The sequence below is a fragment of the Rhincodon typus genome, chromosome 7 (genome assembly GCF_021869965.1).
Source record: "Rhincodon typus isolate 14 chromosome 7, sRhiTyp1.1, whole genome shotgun sequence".
Classification (NCBI taxonomy): domain Eukaryota; kingdom Metazoa; phylum Chordata; class Chondrichthyes; order Orectolobiformes; family Rhincodontidae; genus Rhincodon; species Rhincodon typus.
This window is the reverse complement of record NC_063338.1, coordinates 55,058,312-55,079,121: the sequence shown is the minus strand read 5'-3', so window position 1 is coordinate 55,079,121 and position 20,810 is coordinate 55,058,312. Positions and strand designations below refer to the sequence as shown.

Here is a 20,810-nt window from a genome sequence, read left to right as displayed (position 1 = left end):
CGATGGCACGCCCTAAGGCTTAGGGCACCTGCCACCAAGGTGCAGTGGGGAAAGACCACTGTCTGAGATCTGTCTGCCAAAGTACCTGGACCCTGCTGGTACCTCAAATGTATGTAAATATAATCTGTTACAAGTAAGAAATGCCTCTGTTTGTTTGCTGGATAGAGTTTGTTTATTTCTTCATATGCTACTATACAGAACCGAACTGCTTTAGTGACTATGTATATATACAAAGATGATTTTATGAATTAAGTATATTTTTGAAATAAAAAGAAATGTCTGGGAAGGGTGGACTCACAATCAGTGTCACCGTCAAGCAGTCTGTTGGATTGTTCCATGTTGCCTGTCTTCGTGGACAAATTTGCAAAGAGAAACACCTTTGACCACAGGTCCATCAGGAAGCGGTCAGCATGTAGCATCTTTGAGATCCTGCGGGAGAAGGAGAGGTTGGATCCTGTTGAGTTGTTCCCTCAGCAGACTATCAAAGACATTTGGCAAAATGCCTAATCATCAGAACTTTACACCTGGCACCAAGACATCGTCTAGAGGGTGGTGAGAAGGGCACTACCTGTGAGATCCTTCTTATACACCTGGACTCTCTGCACTAGCGCATGCTGCCTTCGAAGAGGCTTTGGGGGTGGGGTAGAAACTTTCACATACCTGTTGCTCACAGACAACGCCGCAGGGAAGCAGTCTGGGAAGGGTGTCTCCAACGTTTATTGTTTCATTGATATGCTACTGTACAGATCTGAATAGCATCAACAGTAGATTCAGAAAGGAGTATGATAGTTTAGGGACTATCCGAGAAAAATATTTTTTAACTATAAATAAAACCTAATTATCTATGTTAGAAATGGTCGTGCAGAAATGGATGTGTTGTTCTTGCATGATTTGGGAGCTGGTGGAATTCATTGCGAGCCATATTGATCATGTCTGCACCTCGAGGACCTTCATCTCAGAGTTGATGAACTCAAATCTAAGCTTCAGACACTGCAGCACATTCAGAAAGTGGGAGCGTTACCTTGATGCTGTGTTCCAGGCAGTCACACACAAATTTGGTCAATGGTCAGGGACAGGAGGGTGTGACAATGTGTGAGGTAGGTGGAGGGATCCTGAATGTAGCATCAGAGGTGCCTCAGCACTTGACCTTGGCCAACAAGTTTCAGGTGAGTGATCCCTGTATGGATGAGGAACAGGTCTGCAGGGCTGATGAAACTGACCACTGCACCACAGTACAGGAAGCCATTCAAGCATGAGGAGCACAAAGAAAAGTCATAGAGGTAGGGGTTTCTATAAAGGAGGGGTACAGAGAGCTTCCTTTCTGAGCAGCATCAAGAGCCCCGCATGGTATGTTACCTGCCTGGTGCCAAGGTGCAGGATATCTCAAGTCGGCTTGAAAAGATACTAGAGGAGAAGGCAAATGATCCAGTTGTTGTGGTCCATGATGGACCATGTAGACAAGAGTAGCCAAAAGGTCCTGTTTAGGCAATATCAGGAATTAAGGGCAAAATTTAAAAAAAAAGGATCTCAAACATTGTAATCTTTGGATCATTACCTGAGCCATGTGCAAATTGGCAAAGAGGTATGAAGATTAGGGAAGTAAATATGTGTCTAAAGGAGTGTTGTGGGAAAGAGGAGTTTCATTTTCTGGGACATTGGCATCAACATTGGGACAGGAGTGAACTGTTGGGATGGGCTCCAATTGAACTGATTTGAGACCAGGATTCTAGTGAAAAGGCTAAGTTGGGTGGTCGCAAGGGCTTTACACATGTCAAAGGTGGGAAGGACTCAGAAGGGGTCATTAAAGTTTCCAGAACAAGTAATAAGACAGAGACTATGGAAAGGGTCAGAAACCTAATTTCAGGCACTGCAGCTAAGGGGACAACTATGAGTAGGGTAGGACTGACGGCGTTGTAGTTCTACAAAACATCTACAAAACAAGGTAAATGAGTTTGTGGTGCAGATTGAAATTGTCGGGTGCTATGTTGTCGACATCATAGAAACTTGGCTGTAAGGACTGGGAATTAAATAGCGAAGGATAAAATGGGAAGCTTTCAAAAATGAGATAATGAGAGTCCAAAGGCAGTATGTTCCTGTTAGGGTGAAGGACAATTCTGATAGGTGTAGGGAATGCTGGATGACTAAAGAAATTGAGGTTCTAGTCAAGAATAAGAAGGAAGCATATATCAAGTATAGACAGCAGAGATTGAGTGAATCCCTAGAAGAGTATAAATGTAGTAGGGGTATACTTAAGCAGGAAATCAGGAGGGCAAAAAGGGGACATAAGATTGCTTTCGCAAATAGGGTTAAGGAGAATATAAAGGGATTCTACAAATACATTCAGGACAAAAGGCAAATGAGGGAGAGAATAGGGCCCCTTAGAGATCAGTAAGGCCACCTATGTGTGGAACTGCAGGAGATAAACAAGTATTCTGCATCAGTGTTTATTGGGGAGAAGGATATGGAAAATAGAGAATGTGAGAAAATAAATAGTGATATCTTGAAAAATGTCCGTATTACAGAGGAGAAGGTGCTGAATGTCTTAAAATGCATAAAGATGGATAAATCCCCGGGAGCTGATTAGCTGTATCCTAGAACTCTGTGGGAAGCTAGGGAAGTGATTCCGGGGCCCCTTGCTGAGATATTTGTATCATTGATAGCCACAGGTGAGATGCCGGAAGACTGGAAGTTAGCTAACATGGTGCCACTTTTTGAGAAAAGTGGTAAGGAAAAGCTAGGGAACTATAGACCAGTGAGCCTGACGTCAGTGGTGGGCAGGTTGTATGAGGGAATCCTGAGGGACAGAATTTAAATGTATTTGGAAAGTCAAGGACTGATTTGGCATAGTCAACATGGCTCTGTGCGTGGGAAATCATGTCTAACTAACTTTATTGAGTCTTTTGAAGAAGTAACATAGATGACTGATGAGGGCAGAGCAGTGGACATGATCTATATGGACTTAAGTAAGGTGTTCAACAAGGTTCCTCATGGTAGGCTGCTTAGCAAGGTTAGATCACATGGAATACAGGGAGAACTAGCCATTTGGAAACAGAATTGGCTTGAAGGTAGAAGACAGAGGGTGGTGATGGAGTGTTGTTTTTCAGACTGGAGGCCTGTAACCAGTGGTGTGCCACAAGGATCAGTGCCGGGTCCACTGCTTTTTGTCATTTATATAAATGATTTGGATAGGAGGTATGGTTAGTAAGTTTGCAGATGACACTAAAATTGGAGGGGTAGTGGACAGTGAAGAGGGTTGCTTCAGAGGACAATGAGACCTTGATTAGATGGGCCAATGGGCCAAGGAGTGGCAGATGGAGCTTAATTTAGATAAATATGAGGTGCTACATTTTGGAAAGGCATATCAGGGCAGGACATATGCTAATGCTAAGGCCCTAGGGAATGTTGCTAAACAAAGAGACCTTGGAGTGCAGGTTCATAGTTCCTTGAAAGTAGAGTTACAGGTAGATAGGATAATGAAGAAGGCATTTGGTATACTTGCCTTTATTGGTCAGTGCACTGAGTATAGGAGTTGGGAGATAATATTGCAGCTGTACAGGACACTGGTTAGGCCACTTTGGCATATTGCATGCAATTCTGGTCTCCCTGCTATAGGATGGATGTTGTGAAACTTGAAAGGGTTCAGAAAAGATTTACGAGGATGTTGTTAGGTTTGAGCTATAGGGACAGGTTGAGTAGGCTGAAGTCATTTTCCGTGGAGCATCTGAAGCTGAGAGGTGACCTAGCAGAGGTTTATAAAATCATGAGAGGCATGGATAGGGTAAATAGTCAAAGAGTTTTCCCTGGAGTGGAGGAGTCCAAAACTAGAGGGCATAGGTTTAACATGAGAGGGGAAAGATTTAAAAGAGACCTAAGGAGCAACTTTTCCACACAGAGGTTGGTGCATGTATGGAATGAGCTGCCAGAGGAAGTGGTGGAGGCTGGTACAGTTACAACATTTAAATGCATCTGTATGGGTACATGAATAGGAAGGGTTTAGAGGGATATGGGCCAAATGCTGGCAAATGGGACTAGATTAATTTAGGATATCTGGTCAGCATAGACGAGTTGGACCAAAGGGTCTGTTTTTGTGCTGTATATCTCTATCACTCTACGACTCTATATGTATCCTATTGAAATGATTGGGATTTGGGCAGAGGGAATGGAGTTGTCTTGTAGTAAGAAGTGAAATGAAATTGATGGCAAGAAGCAAATAAGGTTGAAAGGTGTATAATTTGTGTGGGTAGAGTTGAGAAACCACAAAGGATAAAAGTCGTGATGGGAGTTATGTACAGGTTCCTGAGCATTAGTCAGAATGTGGGCAGAAAATAAATCAAGAGATGGAAAAGGTGTGTAAGAAAGGCACTGTTAGAAAAATCACGAGGGACTTCAATATGCAGAGGGACTGGGAAAATCGTGTTGGTAGCAGATCCTAAGAAAAGCAATTCATGGAATGTCTATGAGATTTTTTTTTGGAGCAGCTTGTGGTAGTGCCCTCTGGGGAACAGGCAGTTCTGGATTTGGTGATGTGTAATGAGGCAGACTTGATTAGGGAGTTCAAGGTGAAAGAACCCCTAGGGGGCAGTGACCATAATATGATAGAATTCACTCTGGAATTTGAAAGGGAGAAGCTGCAATTAGATGTAATGGTTTTATAACTGAGTAAAGGCAAGTACAAAGATATGAGGGAGGAGCTGGCCAGAGTTGATTGGAAGGAGAGCCAAGCAGGGAAGTCAATGAAGCAGCAATGGCAGGAGTTTCCGAGAATAATTTGGGAGGCACAGCAGAAATTCATCCCAAAGTAGAAGAAGCAATAAGGGGGAGCAGATGAAAAATGAGGGTAAGCTAGCTAGTAATATAAAAGAAGATTGTCAGAGTTTTTTAAAGATATCTAAAAGGTAAGAGAGAGGACATTGAACTGCTGCAAAATGAGGCTGGAGAAGTAGTTATGGCGAACAAAGAAATGGCAGAGGAACTGAATAGGTACTTTGCATCCATTTTTATTGTGGAAGACACCAGTAGCATACTAGAATTTCAAGAGAGTCAGGAGGCAGAGGTGAATGAAATGGTCATTGCTAAGGAGAAGATGCTGGGGAATCTGGAAGGTCTGAAGGTGGATAAATCAGCCAAACTAGATGGACTACCCCCCAGGGTTCTGATGAAGATAGCTGAGGAGACTGTGGAGGCATTGGTGGTGATCTTTCAGGAATCACTCGAGTCAGGGAGGTTACCAAAGGAGTGGAAAATGGCTAATGTAATACCTCTGTTTAAGAAAGGAGGGAGGCAGAAGATAGGTACTATGGGCTGGTTAGCCTGACCTCAGTCAATGATGAGACTTTAGAGCCCACTACTAAGAATGAGATTGTGGAGTACTTGGAAGTACATGGTAAAATATGGGCTGAGTCAGCATAGCCTCATCAAGGAGAGGTCATGCCTGACAGATCCGTTTGAATTCTTTGAGGAGGTAATGAGCATGTTAGCCAAAGGTGAGCCAGTGGGACATGATTTATTTGGATTTCTAGAAGGCGTTTGACACAAGAATCTGCCAAACAGTTTTGGGGGCAAGCTACTCGCACGGAGAGAGCAATAGTTGACTGGCAGAAGGCAGAGATTGGGGATAAAAGGGTATTGTTCAGGATGGCAGCTGGTGACGTGTGGAGTTCTGCAAGGGTCAGAGTTGGGACCACACTTATTCACATTATACATTAACAATCTGGACAAAGGAACTGAGGGCATTGTTGCCAAGTTTTCAGATGGCACAGATAGGCAGAGGTACAGGTAGTGTTGAGGAAGTAGGGAGACTGCAGAAGGATGGGCCAGGAAAGTGGGCAAAGAAGTGAAAGATGGAGTATAATGTGTGAGTCTGAGGTTACACATTTTGGTAGGAAGAATAGAGGCATAGACTATTTTCAAAATGGGGAAAGGCTTCAGAAATCTGAAACACAAAGTGACTTAGGAATCCTAATTCAGGATTCTCTTAAGGTTAACATACAGGTTTAGTTGGCAATTAGAAAGGCACATGCAATATCAGCATTTATTTCAAGAGGGCTAGAATACAAGGGCAGGGATGTGTTGCTGAGGCTCTATAAGGCTCTGGTCGGACCACATTTGGAATATTGTGAGCAGTTTTGTGCCCGATATCTAAGGAAGGATGTGCTGGCCTTGGAGCAGGTCCAAAGAAGGTTTACAAGAATAATCATGGGAATGAAGGACTTGTCGCATTAGGAACAGTTAAGAATTCTGTGTCTGTACTTGACAGAGCTTAGAAAGATGAGGGGATCTCAATAAAACTTTCAGTACTGAGAGGCCACGAGTAGGAGAGACTAGGAACTGAGGGCACACCCTCAGAGTGAAGGAATGACTCTTTAGAACTGAGATGAGGAGGAATTTCTTCAGCCAGAGGATGGTGAATCCATAGAATTCATTGCCACGGAAGGCTGTAGAGGCCAAGTCATTGAATGTATTTAAGACAGAGGTAGATAAATTCTTGATTAGTAAGGGGATTAAACACCAGAAGGAAAGGGCAGAAGAATAGGGAAAGGAAACACATCAGCCATGATTGAATGGTGGAGCAAACTAGATGAGCCGAAAGGCCTAAATCTTATGGTGTAATATGCCTGAGAAAGGAAAGATCACCTGTGAGTGAACCTGTTAGAGTATCAAAAGGAGAAGAACACATCTTTCAGAACCACAACTATCTTCTCTGACACAATTTGAGAAAACTAAAGATCCTCAAAGAGAGACCAACATTCAGTTGCAACATTGACGCTAGATGTCGTCCATTGCAAGGGTCATTCAGGAAATCAAAAATTCACCAAGGTTCCAGGATAGCAAGATACTGAACCTAAATGTTTCATCCTGAAGCTGCAGAATTCCAACCCAACCGAGTCATCACCCATTTATGAAGTCAGAGCCTTGGGGAAAGATGAGGAAGTGGTAAACCTATTTGATAAACTTGCTACACTTATTGAAGAATTTAATAACCACAAAAAAGCTTGTGGGAGATGTTATATAAGACTGTTAGTATTTGAAAGGGATTCACTGACATCAATTCCCATGAACAATTCTATGTGTAGACCTACCAGGTGTACAGTGTTATAAGTGCTCACATCTATGTAGCTAAACAGGAATGTATTCTTATACATATGTCTCGTCTGAGACCTCACAAGAGATTCTCGTGTAACTCCGATGTAATGCAGCTATCTATTAGGTACAATATAATAAATGTACCATGTTTATCAAGCCATAGCTCTTTGAAAATTGTGTCACGGAGACATGGTGGTTAAAAAGGCGTTTATTGCCTTCATTGCTCAGACCATTGAGTATAGGAGTTGGGACATCATGTTGACATTGTACGGGATATTAGTGAAGCCACTTTAGGAGTACTATGTACAGTTCTGGTCACCCTGCTATAGGAAGGATATTATTAAATTGGAGAGGCTTCAGAAAAGATTTACCAGGATGTTGCCACGATTGTAGGGTTTGAGTTATAAGAGCGGCTGGATAGGCTGGGAGTTATTTACTGGAGCGGAGAAGGTTGAGACATGACTTTATAGAGGTTTATAAAATTATGAGGGACACATAAAAATGATGAATAGCAAAGGTCTTTTCCCTAGGGTGGGGAGTTCAAAACTAGGGGACATATTTTTAAGTTGAGAGGTGAAAGATTTAAAAAGGATCTGAGGTGCAACTTTTTCACTCAGAGGGTGGCTCATCTGTGGAATGAACTGCCAGAGGGAGTGGTTGATGCGGGCACAGTTACGACATTTAAAAGACATTTGGATAGGTACATGAATAGGAAAGATATAGACAGACATGGGCCAAATGCAGGCAAGTGAGACGTTTAATTTGGAGAAAGTTGGTTGGCATGGACAAGAAAGACTGAAGGGTTTGTTTCGGTGCTGTATGACTCAGTGACTCTATGAGCTTCTCTTTTCCCAAGGCTTCATGTGGACAACCTTCCCCACTTGGTATCAGTAACTTAAACTAGTGCCACTAGTGCTGGCAGTGAATCTATCCAAAGCTCTCAGGTGGACACAACCACAATAAATACACCACTTTAGCACCAATGGCACTTTATATTGTCAGGGAAACTTACATTGAGTGCATTATAACCAGAGACTATGTTTACTTGTACTACAACACTAAGGAGAACATGATGAGCCAAGTGCACGTGCACAACTGATTCTGACACCCCTCCAGTTGGTTGAAGGAGTTTTAGTGATGAGCATAAACCAGGAGACTCTAAAATGCAGCACCACAGACTCTCATTTACTCATCCTGTAACATGCTCACTTTGATGGACAATGCAAAAGACCTGACTGAAGTTTGAACATTTAACCAACAGAAATGGCTTCTATCCTCTTTAGTTAGCAAAAAAAAACTGCGCTAAATCTATGATGACAGTATACAAAACGTAATTTAGTTGGTCTCATTTCTGAACACGAGAGAGATATTCTTTGCTACTCAGCTAGAAAAATAAACATGGAGAACAACATTTAAGTTCTTTTTGTACTGAGTTTACTAACCTCAGCCAGGGAACAGCTCAATTGATAACAGTAGGTCTAGGGGAGAGAATAACTAGACTTATCAATCCTGATTGTTATTGTGTGAACTCTGCTGAAAGGTGTGCATATCTAGCCATGTGTATTTGGACTGAGCTATGATACTCCGCCTTGTGAAATAAGAATCTAATAACATGAGTCTTCGGAGGAGCATTAAACCATATTGCTCCTTGAACCAACTCTGCCATTCAACCCAATCACTGCTAAACTTTGACTTCAGCTGTGCTCTCCCACTTGCTTGCCCATCCGTTGACTCACTGCCAGACCAAGCATTAATTTTTGATTTAAATATATTCAATGATGAAGCACTAGAATCATCTGAAAGGGAGAAGTCCAAAGATTCACAACCCTCTGCCCTCATTTTCTAAATTTCCCCAACCTGAGGAAACAAGTTCCCAGTATCTACCTTGTTCAAGCTCTTTAGGAATATTTGTGTGTGTTGTGTATATATATATATACACACATACATATATATGTTCTTATATGTTTCAATTAGATTATCTCTTGTTCTTCTAAATTCCAAAGAATATGGACTCAATTTACTCAGCGTCTCATGATAGTATAACTCCATTGTCTCAGGAACCAATCTACTGAACTTCACTGACTGCCTCCAGTGTAGGTATAGTATGTAGGGTCTATAGCTAAATATAAACCCCATAGTTTAAAATTCTACTTCCCTGGTTATGCAGCTTGTTAGAACAGGATGTTAATTTGCCTGACTGACTGCCATTCTCAACAAAAGCAATTCAATCAGATTTTGTCATGAATAGAAATAACTTTATTATAAACACACAACTAATAGAGAAAAAAAGGGATCACTAATTTACTGCTTTCCAATTTAAACTATACCCCTTTAAAACCCTAAATACACACACAGATACACATACACACACACAAAGCCACGCACATGCACAACTGAGGCAGAAAAAGGGCGAATGGCTTGATACAAATATAACGGCTAGAAAATATAATACAGCAAAAACAAATCTATGAATATGAATCCAGATCACAAGGAGAGGTTAAATTGTTCATCACAGTTCCTATTGTTTTCAGCAATGATGACATGTATACCTATATAAACCTATGGTCATTTTCACTTGGTGGTTTGGTGGATCTAGTTCTTTTTGTGCATTAAAATCCTTTATTTTAAGTTTTCTTGCTTTTTTTGGCTTTGACTCAAATCAACAGAAGGAAAAGTGATGTTTTCTGTTTGCTAGCTCTGGATGTCTCTGGCTCCTCTGCTCCCACTGATCTGTAACAAACAATAGGTAGTCCAATGCAAGGGCTGATTTCAGGCAGTTTTCCTTAACTCAAAGACTCTTGGTGCAACTGTGTCTCAAAATATCCACCTCACTGCTTCAAAAGTTAATATGTCTTGCACAGTTAAAAGTCTGTACCACATGACTTTTCCAAGTTTCAAAGTTCTTCTGGTTATTACGGCTATCTAGCTGAATCCATTCCAGTTTTTGGTCCAAGAAAGAAAAATATATGGTCCCTTACATGCCTCCGCCCTGAAAGAGATGAGTGGCCATTTTAAATCCGTTTCTTTACCAGGTAAACATAACACATATATGCAACACAAGAAATGTAAATTGATTCACCCTCACCCATTCCTTATACAGGACTTAAACAATTTCTTGTCCTTTCATCCTAAATTCTTAAACTATTCCAGTACAATCACCTTCTTGATGATGTGTGAACTATTACATTATCTTTTCCAGCAACACAATCAGTTTTTACATGAAATGATTAAAATAATAAACTCTGTTGGAACAATCTACCATTTCAACTCGTAAATTTCTCTGCAAAAGCTGACGGATTAAAGTCAGTGTATTTCAGTGATTCTTTGCAATTGTGTTAGACATAGACTTCAAAATCAACATTTTAACATTTGGCTTTGACTCAAACTCAGGAAAGAGTGATGGTTTCTGTTTGCTAGCACTGGATGTCTCTGGCTCCTCTGCTCCCATAGATCTGTAACCAACTACAACAATAATCGCAAACCCTCTTTTCATTGTTGAATACTACTTCTGATATTGATTTCATTTGTTACAAAAATATCTCCATGGTTTCTCTATTCATCATCTTGCAATGAGGCGGCATCTAACACCAAGTCCCTAGCATCAATTACTGTTTTAAAAGGTTTTGCAAAGTCAAGGTGGCCAGTATCAGTTCATTTACTAGAATTGTCTTCAGCTTCTCAAATCCTGCTTGGCACTCTTCTCACCATACTTCCTTTGCCTATTTTATAACAAATGTTTTAGAGATACAGCTATCGTGCTGAAGCTAGGCACGAACTATTGATAAAACCCACACATTCCCAGAAATCTCAAAATTTCCCTGTTAATTTTAGGAATATGAATTCTATCAGACCCTTCACTTGTACTGTTCTTGGCAACATTTTCCCTTGTTACCCTTGCTTTTGTGAATGTATTTTTGATGAGATTTATTACGAAATCAGCTCACGATGATTTCTAATTATATGTTCATTCCAGGTGTTGCTATATTTTATGATATTGCCTAATAAACTACACAGTTAGGCACTCTAGGTCTTGGGGAGGCAATGACCTAGTGGTGTTATCAGTTGACTATTAATCCAGAAACTCAGCCAATGTTCTGGGGATCTGGGTTTGAGTCCCACTACAGTAGAAGGTGGAATTTGAATTCAATAAAAACCATCTTGAATTAAGAATCTACCAATTCTTAATAATCTAATAAAAGAAATCACTATTGATTGTTGGAAAAACCCATCTGGTTCATTAATATTCCTCAGGGAAGGCAATCTGACATCCTCACCTGTTCTAGCCTACATGCGACTGCAGACCCATAGCAATGTGGTTGACTCTCAGCTGCCCTCTGAAATGGCCAAGCAGGCCATGTGTTGTATCAATCACTATAAAGTCTCAACAAAGAAATGAAATTGGATGGACCACCTGACATTGACTTAGGTACTGGAAAAGACAATGGCAGAGAAAGCTCTGTCGACGTGACAAAGTCCTCCTTATTGACATCTAGTGCCAAAAGTGGGACATGTAGTGGGAGAGGTATCTCACAGAATCATACCTTACAGGCAATGTCCCAGACACCACCATCACCATCCCTGGATATGTCCTGTCTCACTGGCAGGACAGATCCAGCAGAGGTGGCGGTACAGTGGCATACCGCTGGGAGGGAGTTGCTCTGGGAGTCCTCAACATTGACTCTGGATCTCATGAATTCCCATGGCTTCAGGATAAATAAGGTCAAAGAAACATCCTCCTGGTTACCACATACTATTCTCTGGCTGATGAATCAGTGTTCCTCAATGATGAACAACAATTGGAAGAAACACTGAGGGTGGCAAGGACTCAAAATATACTCTGGGTGGGGCATTTCAATGTCCATCACCAACAGTGGCTTGGCACTATTTATCAAGCTGCTCAAGTCCTAAAGGACATAGCTGCTAAACTGGGTCTGCAGCAGGTGGAGGCAAAAACATATTTGGGCTCATCCTTACCAATCTGCTGGCTACAGATGCATCTGCCCATGACAGTATTGGTAAGAGTGACCACCGCACAGTCCTTGTGGAGATGAAGGCCCGCCTTCACTTTCAGAATAACCTCCATCGTGTCATATTGCACTATCACTATGCATAATGGGACAGACTTTGAACAGATCTAGCTACTCAAGATTGGGCATGCTTGAGGCCCTATGGGCCAGCAATAGCAGCAGAATTGTACTCCAACGCAATATGCAACCTCATGGCCTGACATATCCCCCCACTCAATCATTAGCAATTGGCCAGGGGATCGATCTGCGAGAAACTACCCTGATGCACTCCTGTGCAGAAGGGCATGCCTGAAGCAGTTCCAGGCATACCTAAAAAAAAAGCAGGATTACTTGTACTCCAAACACCACAAGCAGCAAGTGATAGAGCTAAGCGATCCTACAACCAATAGATCAGATCTCAGATCTAAGATCTGCAATCCAGCCACGTCCAGTCGTGAATGGTGGTGGAAAATTAAACAACTCATGTGGAGCCTCCTCCTCCAAAATATACTCATCCTCAATGAAGGAAGAGCCCAATACATCATAGTAAAAGGCAAGGCTGAAGCATTCGCAGCAATCTTCAGCCAAAAGTGCCAAGTGGATGATCCATCTTGGCCTCCTCCAGTGGTCCCCAGCATTACAGATACCAGTCTTCAGCCAATTCAATTCACTCCACGTGATATCAAGAAATAGCTGAAGATATTGGATGCTGCAAAGGTTGTGGGCCCTGACAACATTCCGGCAATTATATTGAAGTCTTGTGCTCCAGAACTTGCCACTCCCTTAGCTAAGTAAGCTCTTCCTATACAGTTACAACACTGACATCTACCTGATGATGTGAAAAATTGCCCAGATATGTCCTGTACATAAAAATCCAACCTGGCCAATTACCATTCTATCAGTTTCCTCTCGATCGTCAGTAAAATGATGGAAGGTGTCATCAACAGTGCTATCAAGCAGCACCTGCTCAGAAATAACCTGCTCAGTGATGCCCAGTTTGGGTTCCACCAGGGCCACTCAGCTCCTGACCTCATTACAGCCTTGGTTCAAACATCGACAAAACAGCTGAATTCCAGACATGGGGTGAGAGTGACAGCTTTTGACATCAAGGTCACATTCATGGGAGTGTAACATCAAGAAACCCTAGCAAAACTGGAATCAGTGAGAATTGCAGGAAAGCTTTCATACTTGACAAAGAAAAAGAATTGTGGTTGTTTGAGGCAAAACATCTCTACTCCACGACATCTCTGCAGGAGTGCTTCAAGGGTAGTTTCCTCGGCTTAACTATCTTCAGTTGCTTCATCAACAGCCTTCCCTCCATTATCAGGTTGGAAATGGGTGGACTGATGATTGCACAATGTTGAGCATCTTTTGTGATTCCTGAGATACGGAAGCTGCCTGTGTCCATACGCAGCAAGATCTGGACAACATTTAGGCTTGGGCTGATAAGTGGTTATGAATATTCACAACACACAGGTGCTAAGCAATCACATCTCCACCAGGAGAGAATATAAATATTGCTCCTTGACATTCAATGGCTATGCCATCACTGAATCCTCCACTCTGAATATCCTGGGGCTGCTAAACTGGATCAGGTATACATGTGCTGTAAATGTTATGGGGCCACGTATTTTTCATTTTGCATTAAAATGAAATGGAAATTGGATACTACTATAAAGTTGAAATACCAGAAAAAGTTTTAAAACTTGGATAAAGCAAGTGGTGCTCATTTTTGGGCTATGGACATTGATGTCCCTGACCCAACTGAGGTGGTGGGGTGGCAGTATCTGCTTTCCTTTTCCATGTTTGACCTCATACCATGAGTTTTTATGGGGATCTGGAGTGAATGTTGAAGACTCCCAGGCAACTTCCTCCCTACTATATACTATTATGCAGCAACCTTTGCTGGAGTGTCTTTGTCTGGAATGGAATATCTTTGAGGCTTCTTTGCATTTTGATGTAACTGAGTGGCTTAATCAGCCATTTCTGAAGATATTTAAAAGACAACCATGTTTCTGTGAGTCTGGAGTCACCTGGAGGCCAACCAGGTAAGGTTGCATGTATCCTTCTTGAAAAGACATCAGTGAACCAGATTGTTTTATATGACATTTGGCAATGATTTCATGGTCATCATTAGATTTTTATTCTTGAATTCTATTTCCACCATCTGATAAGATGGGATTCAATATCTGGGACCACCTCAAGATCATTACCTGGATCTCTGGATTACTAGCCCAGTGACAATATCACTATGCCATCTGTTCCCCCAGTTTGTGTGAAATATGTCAATCCCATCAAACACAACAATTGAAAACCTCTCCATCCACATGAGATTCTTTTGAACCATGGGACAAGATTGCAACATTCCATGGCCAATTACAAGATTACATTCTGGTGATTAACTATTTCACCAAATTGTCTTTTGAATTTCAAATTAAATATACCATTGGTACATTGGTTATTGACACATTGAATGCCGTAATCACTAAATTCAATAATTGTCAACAAATTGTGTCTAACAATGGTCCACAGTACAGTAGTGCATCCTGACAATTCATGTGCAGGAAATCGGGTGTTCACCATATAACTTCCTTTCTTTATTACCCTCACAGAACACACTGCTCATACTGTAAAATCTCTGACCACTAAATGTAAAGCAACTTGCTGAAATTTTGTGTTTGAATATATGTCTTACTTCTCAAGCCAGTGGTTTACTCCCACTGGCAGCTCTCATGTTTTGGAGCTGATACAGACAGTTCTTCCATCTCACATTCTCAATGCCTAGCCACGTGCACCACGTGTTGTTGGAAAGAGGGAGAAAATGGTGCAACAACATGATTAACAAGTATGCAAACAGTTATCCAGTATGAACCAAGAGAAAATATATGAATTCGAGATTTTATACAAGCACACAGGTTAATGAAAGATAGTCTTTGTTTTATCCACTCTTGCTCATATGATTTGATAATGAACAATGGTCAAGTCCGTTGAATAAAATGGATAACATATCTAAATGGCATGTACATGTCATGTTGGATGACTGCTCAGAAGCTGAAGAAACCATACTAGTCAACAACCACACATCTAAAACAAATGATAATTATAAGTCTTATAAATGGAAGTCAGTTATCTTAGTTGGCTGGATGGCTGGTTTGTGATGCAAACTAATACCAACAGTGTAGGTTCAATTCCTGCCACCAACCAAGGTTACCGTGAAGGACTCTCCTTCTCAACCTGTCCCCGGGGCATGGTGACCCTCAGGTTGAACCACCACCAGTTTTGTTTCTCTCGATTTAAAGATTATGAGACTATGCAACTTTATCTTTCGGTCTTGTAAATTACCTTTAACTGTCTGATTCAACAGAACCCAACTATTTATGGTATATGCTATGTTGAATAATATATATGGCAAACCACAAACAGCATCAGAGAGAACCTTGCAGGTGATGCTGTTCAGATGTATCTGCTGCCCATCTCCTTTGAAGGTGGGATAACAAGGTGTAGAGCTGGAAGAACACAGCAGGCCAAGCAGCATCAGAGGAGCAGGAAGGCTGACGTTTTGGGCCTAGACCTTCCTACTATCCTTTGAAGGTGGGACACGTTGAGGGTTTGGAAGGTGCTAAAGAGGAACTTTGGTAAGTTGTTGCAATGTATCTTATAGATGATACACTCTGCTGGCCTTGTGTATTGTTGGGGGAGGGAGTGAACACTTAAGGTGGTAATCGGGCGTCAATCAAATGGATGCTTTGTCCTAGGTGATGTTGAGCCTTTTGAGTGCTATTGGAGCTACATTTACCCAGGCAAACTCAGTCTATTCAATTACAGTCCTGACTTGAGCATTGTAGATGATGGACATTCTTTGAGATGTCAGGAGATGAATTTCTTGCTGCAGAAATCCAAGCCCTTACCTGGTCTTGTAGCCACTGTATTTCCGATGCTGTTCAGTTTCTGGATAATGGTGAATTCCAGGGAAAAATGGGGAATTCAGTGATGGTTATGTCCCTAAAGGTGTTGTAACAACAGACAGCAATATTCATTAATATTGTTCAAATTATAGAAATATTGAGAGTTCAATTAGGTATCATTAAGCTTATTGTTCTGCATCCATCAAGCATACCTTCATTAGTTTTTATTGTTCATTCATGGCATGTGGGTATCATTGGCTAGGCCAGCATTTAATGCCTGACCCTGATTGATCTGTAAGCCAGCCAAGTGGGATAGGATTAAAAGACCTCAAGACATGGGAGCAGAATTAGGCCATTCAGCCCACAGAGTCTGCTTCACCATTCAATGAGATAACGGCTGACCTGAAAATCCTCAAATCCACTTTCCTGCCTTTTCCCCATAAACCTTGATTCACTTACGGATTAAAAGTCTGCCTATTTCAGCCTTGAATACACTTAATGATGCAACCTCTACAGTCCTCTGCGATAAAGAATTCCACAGATTTACAACCCTCTGACGGAAGAAATTCCTATTTATTTCTTCAATGGGTGGCCCCTTATTCTGAGATTATATCTTCTGGTCCTAGACGCTCGCACAATGGGAAATAGGTTTTCTGTACCTGCCCTGTCAAATCCAAAAATCTTGTATATTTCAATATAGTACTGCTGAATCTTTGTCAAACTTTAACGCTGCAACCACATAAAGTGATTTTTTTGTAAAGTAACAAATCTGTAATATGAGCTCCTCAGCTGGGACATTTACAAAATTGGTACCACTGTGTGATGGCTCCTACAATGTATCAAGGATTCAGAACTGTGATAGGTTATCTAACCTGTGGGAGTTTTCTCACTCTTTGAACAAATAGGTATTTTTCACATATCATCCTCACCATTTCCAAGTCTTACAAAATTTGAGTTTTGTTAGCAATGTTAGAGCGAAGTTGGCACGGTTAGTTGTAGATCAAAAATAAACTAGTTTGAAATGTAACACCTACATTTTCACAAAGGAGGAGTAAAAGGCTACCTGATTTGCCAACTTGTGACGTCATGATGGAAACATTTTTTAAGAGCATGCTCAGTCTATCATTTCCACCCACAGAACCCATCATGGTCAGTCAGGTTGTTCTGGTGTGTGGAGGATCCCTATGAAGAACCTGCAAGGTACGTAGTGCGTCTTTTTGAGTCGGAGATTGTAGAAAACCTGGTGATGTGGAAGTTGTCTTGTTTTCCTGTTTGGAAATTCCCCAACAATGGCAAACTATGTTTTGTTTTAAGTGTGTACATGGTAAGTTTGTATCAGATCTGATCGCCATACTTTCTCAAGAGCTAAGTAATATTGTATATATAATAGATCAAACAAGCTGAGAAGTGGGGAGTGTGTTTACCTAGGTGCTGACACATCATGTTATCCTCCCTGAAGTGTAATAATGTGGAATGAGAAAAATGTTTCAAGCACTGAACCATCTCTTTCAAAACAGCTATGTACAATTTACAGTTACAGATTCCCTCCAAATTATGTTCTTTCAGTTGAGAGAATGAATAAGCACAATAGGGAAAGACAAGTGTAAACTCAAAGTAACCTAGCAAAAAAAACCTATTTTGTATTATAATTTATATTATTCAACTCTCATGACTTGATTTTAGCAGTTCCAACTGAAAAGCAGCCAAACTATTCAAATAAGTATTTGAAATCTGTGCCGCTATTTATCACATATTTTCTGAAGCTGCTTTTGAGCAGATATTTTGAATATGCTCTTATTATAAGCTCATTTGCCAAAGAGTTCATTGACTAATTAAGTAGGCTTTAGACATGTATGTTCAGTGTAACTTCTACTGAGATTTTCTGGGGCCTTCAAAAGGCATTTGACAAGGTGCCAGTCTAAAGACTTCAGAAAGGTTAATGGTACACGGAGTTTATGGCAGGATGACTATTCAAATAGAAAAGTGCCAGGGACAGCGGGGAATGTGAAAGAAAGGAATAAAAGAAAGTGTCTCATAAGTCAAAAGTTTTTTTTTCTAGGTCTTGGGATGTAAGGAAAGCTGTTGAAGCACTATTTATTGCCCACCGCTGGTTGCTCTGAGAGCATTAAGGTTTAAGCAAAATGAGTGGTCTGGGTTCACATATAGAAGAATGAAGGTTATTCTTCAAAGTGTATTAATAAATCAATGGATTTTCATTACAAAATAGCAGTACCATTCATGATAATGTTTATTTTACCAACTGAAATGATCACATTTACTGAAATTTAATCATTTTAACAAAATAGAAATTTGTAAGGTTCTGTTATCAAACCTTCATGTGGCACATGAACCCAACAGTGCTCTGTGGCAATTACCTTATTGACTTTGTTGCCAATATGATTCTGTATTTTCTCCTTGTCACTGATAAGTAACATACCTCAAATTGGCTGACATCCAACATACATTATGTCAATTCGAATCAATATTGCTGTCTTTAAAACAGATTGAAATTGGTGGGTATGATGTTGTGGGTATCACAGAGATATGGCTGCAAGAGGATCAGGACTGGGAATTAGATATCCAAGGATGTGCATCCTATTGAAAGTACACACAGATGGATAGAAGGAGCAGGGTTGGCTTGTTAGTAAGAAATGAAATTAAATCAATGCCAAGAAATGATATAGAGTCAGAAGGTGTAGAATCTGTGTGGGTAGACTTGAGGAACTACAAAGGCAAAAAGATCCTGATGGGAGTTGTATACAGGCCTCCCACACAGTAGTCAGGATGTGGGGCAGGAAGTAAATCAGGAGATAGAAAACATATGTAAGAAAAACACTATTATGGGGAACTTCAATGTGCAGGTGGACTGGCAAAATCAGGTTGGTACAGAATCCCAAGAAAAGGAATTCGTGGAATGTCTATGAGATGATTTTTTTGGAGCAGCTTATGGTGAAGCCCTCTAGGGAACAGTCAATTCTGGACTTAGTGATGTGTAACGAGGCAAACTTGATTAGGAAGCTCAAGGTTAAGGAATGGCTAGGGGGCAGTGACCATAATATGATAGAATTCATTCTGCAGTTTGAGAGGGAGAAGTTGGAATCAGATGTAACGGTATTATAATTGAGTAAGGTAACTACAAAGACAGGAGAGAGGAGCTGGCCAGTGTTGATTGGAAGGGGAACCTAGCAGGGAAGATGGTGGAGTAGCAATGGTAGGGGCTTCTGGGGGTAATTCGAGAGGCACAGCAAAAATTCACGCCAAGGAAGAAGAAACATACCAAAGAGGGTGAATGAGGTAAACATGGCTGACAAGGGAAGTCAGGGCAACCCAAAACCAAAGAAAAAGCAGGCAAAACAGTAAAGAATAGTGGGATGCCAGAGGATTGGGAAGCTTTAAAAGCCAGCAGAGGACAACTGAAAAAAACATCAAGGGAAAGAAGATGAAATATCAGGAGAACCTAGCTAGTAATATAAAAGGAGATTGCAAGAGTTTCTTTTTATAAAGAATAAGAACAAATAATAAAGAACAAAGAACAGTATAGCACAGGAACATGCCCTTCGGCCCTCCAAGCCTGCACTGACACATTTTGCCCTTCCATACTAAAACTGTCTTCACTTACAGGATCCGTATCCCTTTATTCTCTTCCTATTCATGTATTCATCCAGGTGCTCCTTGAATGCTGTTATTGTGTCTGCTTCCACCACAAAAGAGCCACAGTGCGGTCCAGGCACTCACCACCCTTTGTGTGAATAACTTGCTTTGCACATCCATTTTAAAATCCCCCCGACCCTACACCTTGAACCTGTGTCCCCTAATAATTCACCCCTCCACCCTGGGAAAAAGCCTCATAGTTTCCACTATATCAATGTCATTCACAATCTTATAAACTTCTATTAGGTCACCTCTCAACCTCCTGCGTTCCAGTGAAAACAAAGCCAGTACATCCAACCTTTGTTCATAACTAAAATCTCCGATACTAGGCAACATCTTGGTAAACCTTTTCAGTACCCTCTCCAAAGTATCCACATCCTTCTGGTATTGTGGTGACCAGAACTGTACACTGTATTCCAAGTGTGGCCTAACTAAAGTTCACTAAAGCTGCAGCATAGTTTGTCTATTCTTATACTCAATGTCCCCTTCCAATGAAGGCAAGCATGCTATAGATCATTTTTTACAACCTTATCTAACCGCGTTGCCACCTTCATTGGTCTGTGGACCTGCACATCCAGATCCCTCTGTATATCAATACACCTAAGGGTTCTGCCATTCACTGTATAATTTCCACCTGAAATTGATCTTCAAAAATGCATCATGTCACATTTGTCCAGATTAAAATCCATTTGCCATTTTTCTACCCATGCCTCCACCTGATCTATATCGTGCTGTGTCTTCTCACAATCCTTCTCGCTATCTGCAACTCCACCAATCTTTGTGTTGTCCGCAAATTTACTAATTAGACCAGCCATGTTTTTCTCCAAATCATTTATGTAGACCATGAACAGCAGAGGTCCCAGCACTGATCCATGTGGAACACCGCTAATCACAACCCTCCATCTGAAAAGCATCCTTCCACTGCTACCTTCTGTCTCCTATGACTAAGCCAGTTCTGTATCCATCTTGCCAACTCACCCCTGATATCATGTGACTTCACCGTTTGTACCAGTCTGCCATGAGGGACCTTGTCAAAGGCTTTACTGAGGTCCATGTAGACAACATCAGCCACTTTCCCCTCATCCATCATCTTCGCCGCCTCCTCAAAATACTCGATCAAGTTAATGAGGCACAACCCCCTCCGTACAGTGCTATGCTGTCTATC

General features: G+C 41.1%; 1 protein-coding gene and 1 long non-coding RNA gene across 3 annotated transcripts in view; one reads left to right on the top strand and one right to left on the bottom strand.

The window, feature by feature from the left end:
• Positions 1 to 9,355: 9,355 nt before the first annotated feature.
• The window catches only part of LOC125483563, a 29,632-nt gene continuing 18,177 nt past the window's right edge, over positions 9,356 to 20,810 (bottom strand). The window contains exons 4-5 of the long non-coding RNA XR_007262512.1: positions 15,998 to 16,091; positions 9,356 to 10,072 (exon numbers count right to left, since the gene is read on the bottom strand). This is a non-coding gene — a long non-coding RNA (uncharacterized LOC125483563). The remainder of the gene's footprint in view (positions 10,073 to 15,997; positions 16,092 to 20,810) is intronic.
• Positions 17,139 to 20,810, top strand: part of itgb6 (integrin, beta 6) — an 87,335-nt gene continuing 83,663 nt past the window's right edge. For both annotated transcript variants that reach the window (XM_020531543.2, XM_048599448.1), the window contains exon 1: positions 17,139 to 17,194. In XM_020531543.2, coding sequence (XP_020387132.2) covers positions 17,179 to 17,194 — 16 coding nt within the window. In that variant the 5' untranslated portion in view covers positions 17,139 to 17,178. The remainder of the gene's footprint in view (positions 17,195 to 20,810) is intronic.